At 39.0% G+C, this 2451-nt stretch overlaps 1 protein-coding gene across 1 annotated transcript in view; it reads right to left on the bottom strand.

The window, feature by feature from the left end:
• Window positions 1-350: 350 nt before the first annotated feature.
• The window catches only part of lrig3 (leucine-rich repeats and immunoglobulin-like domains 3), a 31230-nt gene continuing 29129 nt past the window's right edge, over window positions 351-2451 (bottom strand). Inside the window, exons 18-19 of the mRNA XM_015028858.1 lie at window positions 1156-1410; window positions 351-1071 (exon numbers count right to left, since the gene is read on the bottom strand). Of these exons, the coding sequence (XP_014884344.1) occupies window positions 845-1071; window positions 1156-1410 (482 nt within the window). The 3' untranslated portion in view covers window positions 351-844. The remainder of the gene's footprint in view (window positions 1072-1155; window positions 1411-2451) is intronic.

Raw genomic sequence — 2451 nt, 5'->3', positions numbered from 1 at the left:
CTTTATTTGAGAGGAGTTAGACAGAAAAATGTGTAATGAAAGAGGAGGAAGACATGTGGCAAAGGTCATCAGACTGTGAATCAAACCTACAACTTCGAATTTAAGACTTTTTAAGGATGTGCAGACACTAAGCTTGAATGGTGAATGCTGCGAGTTTTTGGGGACGTCCCCGTTGCCTGTATTAGATCACTTGTCAGCAGCTTGCATCAAATAATCAACTGAATTTCCACTGTATTGCAATATAATTAGGAATACAGTGAACTGGAGCCATATATATTCAAACCAGAATATATGACTGGATTATATTGGATAAATCTGAACCGAATTTAGATGAAAATGGATGCCATATATTTGAATATGAATGCCACTCTGGTGGTGTGTTGTGCTCTGAGAGAACAGTGATGAATCTGTTTCATATTCAGATCTAAAACAGATCATCTTTTTGGAGGGTTTGAAAAACCATAAGTGAGCATAGCAGCACACGTTTTATTGTTTACACATGTGCAAAACACTGCTTTATTCAAAGCGGACATAAATGGAAAGCCACGGCTGCAAAGTATTTGTACAAAAAAAGTAGGCAAAAATAATCAAATCTGTTTATAAACAATTTACAAAATATAATAAACTTTATATAAAAATGTATATATTCATCTATGTTATTTAACAGAATCTTTTTTTTCCAGCAAAATAACCGGTGCTATTTTGCGTGAAGCTGTCCTTTACATTCACTTGTTGCACATTACAGACATCCTTTATTGCCAAAGTGTCCATTCAGTGAGGTAGAAATGTTCATGTTTTTCTGTTCCTTTTGGTTGTTCTCATGAAAAACCGGAAGTTGGATCAGCTAGGAGCTCATCCTACGTTGTGAGATGGCATCAGTTCTACGGCCGTCAAATGGCTGTTCATACACACGGCCGCTCTGCTCCAATGAGTCCTTGATGCTCTGCTCGAGGTCCGAGTCAATATCCAAAGCAGTGTAAGGATTCTCGTGAAGAGTTATCCCATGATATGTGATTGACGGTGGGATGTATAGATCCTTGTGGGGAGTCCAAGGAGCTTTCCCAAATGTACCTGCGGGAAAACATGTTTAAAAGTCATTCTACTGCCTAAGCAAAATCAAGTCCGGATAAAAAGATTGGTTAATCGACAACTTACCCATGAAAGTGTTGTAGGGAGGGACACATTTATGAGGTTTTCCACAATCGAAAGCATCTTCCTCATCCGCCGTGGTCTGCCGGTCCCTCTGCTGAGGCGCAGGGTCTTGATTTAGGCTGGTGTTTGGAAGCTGCATCACCAGAGAGGGCGGGCACACGTCATAATGCTCTGATGGCAAGATGTCCATCGTTTTGGGTTTGGTCAGGCTGCCGCTATAGGACTCCATGCCAACCGGCTTTTGGTCAATTGAAAAACCTGAGGGTGAAAAGGCAGAGACTATATTAATTAGTTTTCTGGAACTTAAAGTGGCAATACTATGCAGGGTTTCTCCCAGAAAACTTGCTAAGACCAGTGGCGTCGAGGCGGTCCACCGTGTTTTTGTATTAAAAGATGTTAAGTTGACAGGAAATGTAAAAGTATTACTGTTTAATTATATGTTACGGGAAAAGAGCTCCAGTGAAATGCTATTTAAACCCACAACTAGTCTAAAAACAACAAATTTGCATTTCTGTTTAATCCAAATTAAGTCAGCGGCTCCATCAGGCCCCCAAGGCCTTCAGGGGCCCCATAAACGCTAATATTTTAAAACAGACCACAGATACATAAATGTAACACTTGTTTATTGAGATGATCAATGCTGCTAAATTTGATTCAATTGTTTAGGCATACATAAATTAAATGATTTTAAATTGTTTAACATTTAAATACAAGATTTTAAGGAGTTGGCAAGTTTACTTTGTAAAACTTCAAAGAACAATATTCATAGTTAGACTGTTACCTTACCATAGCAACAATCTGATGCTGTGAGTTTAATCTTTGAATTTACAAATATAAATTAGTAAACTGCGATTATAACTTATTGCTTTTTAGGCTGGTCAATTAAACTACTCCCTTCTCCCATAATTCACTAAATCTAACATAGAAGCTGTTAGAGGTGCTGATATTTTTAGCAACAAAAGGGGCCTCTAAGTCAGATTCTGCTCAAGGCCTCATACAGCCTTGGACCGGCCCTGCATGATGAGGTAATCTGCTGCATTACGCAGAAATGCGCAACAAACGGGAGATTTAATTCAATGCTGCTTTTTAATAAGCATCACAGAAACTATTCTGGTTGGTCGAGTTTATGGGACGAGTTTCTCAGATCTCTGTGCGGCCGCACGTATTAACTCTAAATAGAAAACGCATTTGATATGGTTTGATGCATCGTGTAACCGGAAAAATAATACTAAAAATAATATAAAATCAGCGTGATGCGTGACTCCAAGGAGAGCGTTAAAGCTCCTCACCGGGCTGAAC

Source organism: Poecilia latipinna, unplaced genomic scaffold (genome assembly GCF_001443285.1).
Source record: "Poecilia latipinna isolate Pla-1442-1.1 unplaced genomic scaffold, P_latipinna-1.0 Scaffold137, whole genome shotgun sequence".
Taxonomy (NCBI): domain Eukaryota; kingdom Metazoa; phylum Chordata; class Actinopteri; order Cyprinodontiformes; family Poeciliidae; genus Poecilia; species Poecilia latipinna.
This window is presented reverse-complemented; position numbering and strand designations above follow the sequence as displayed.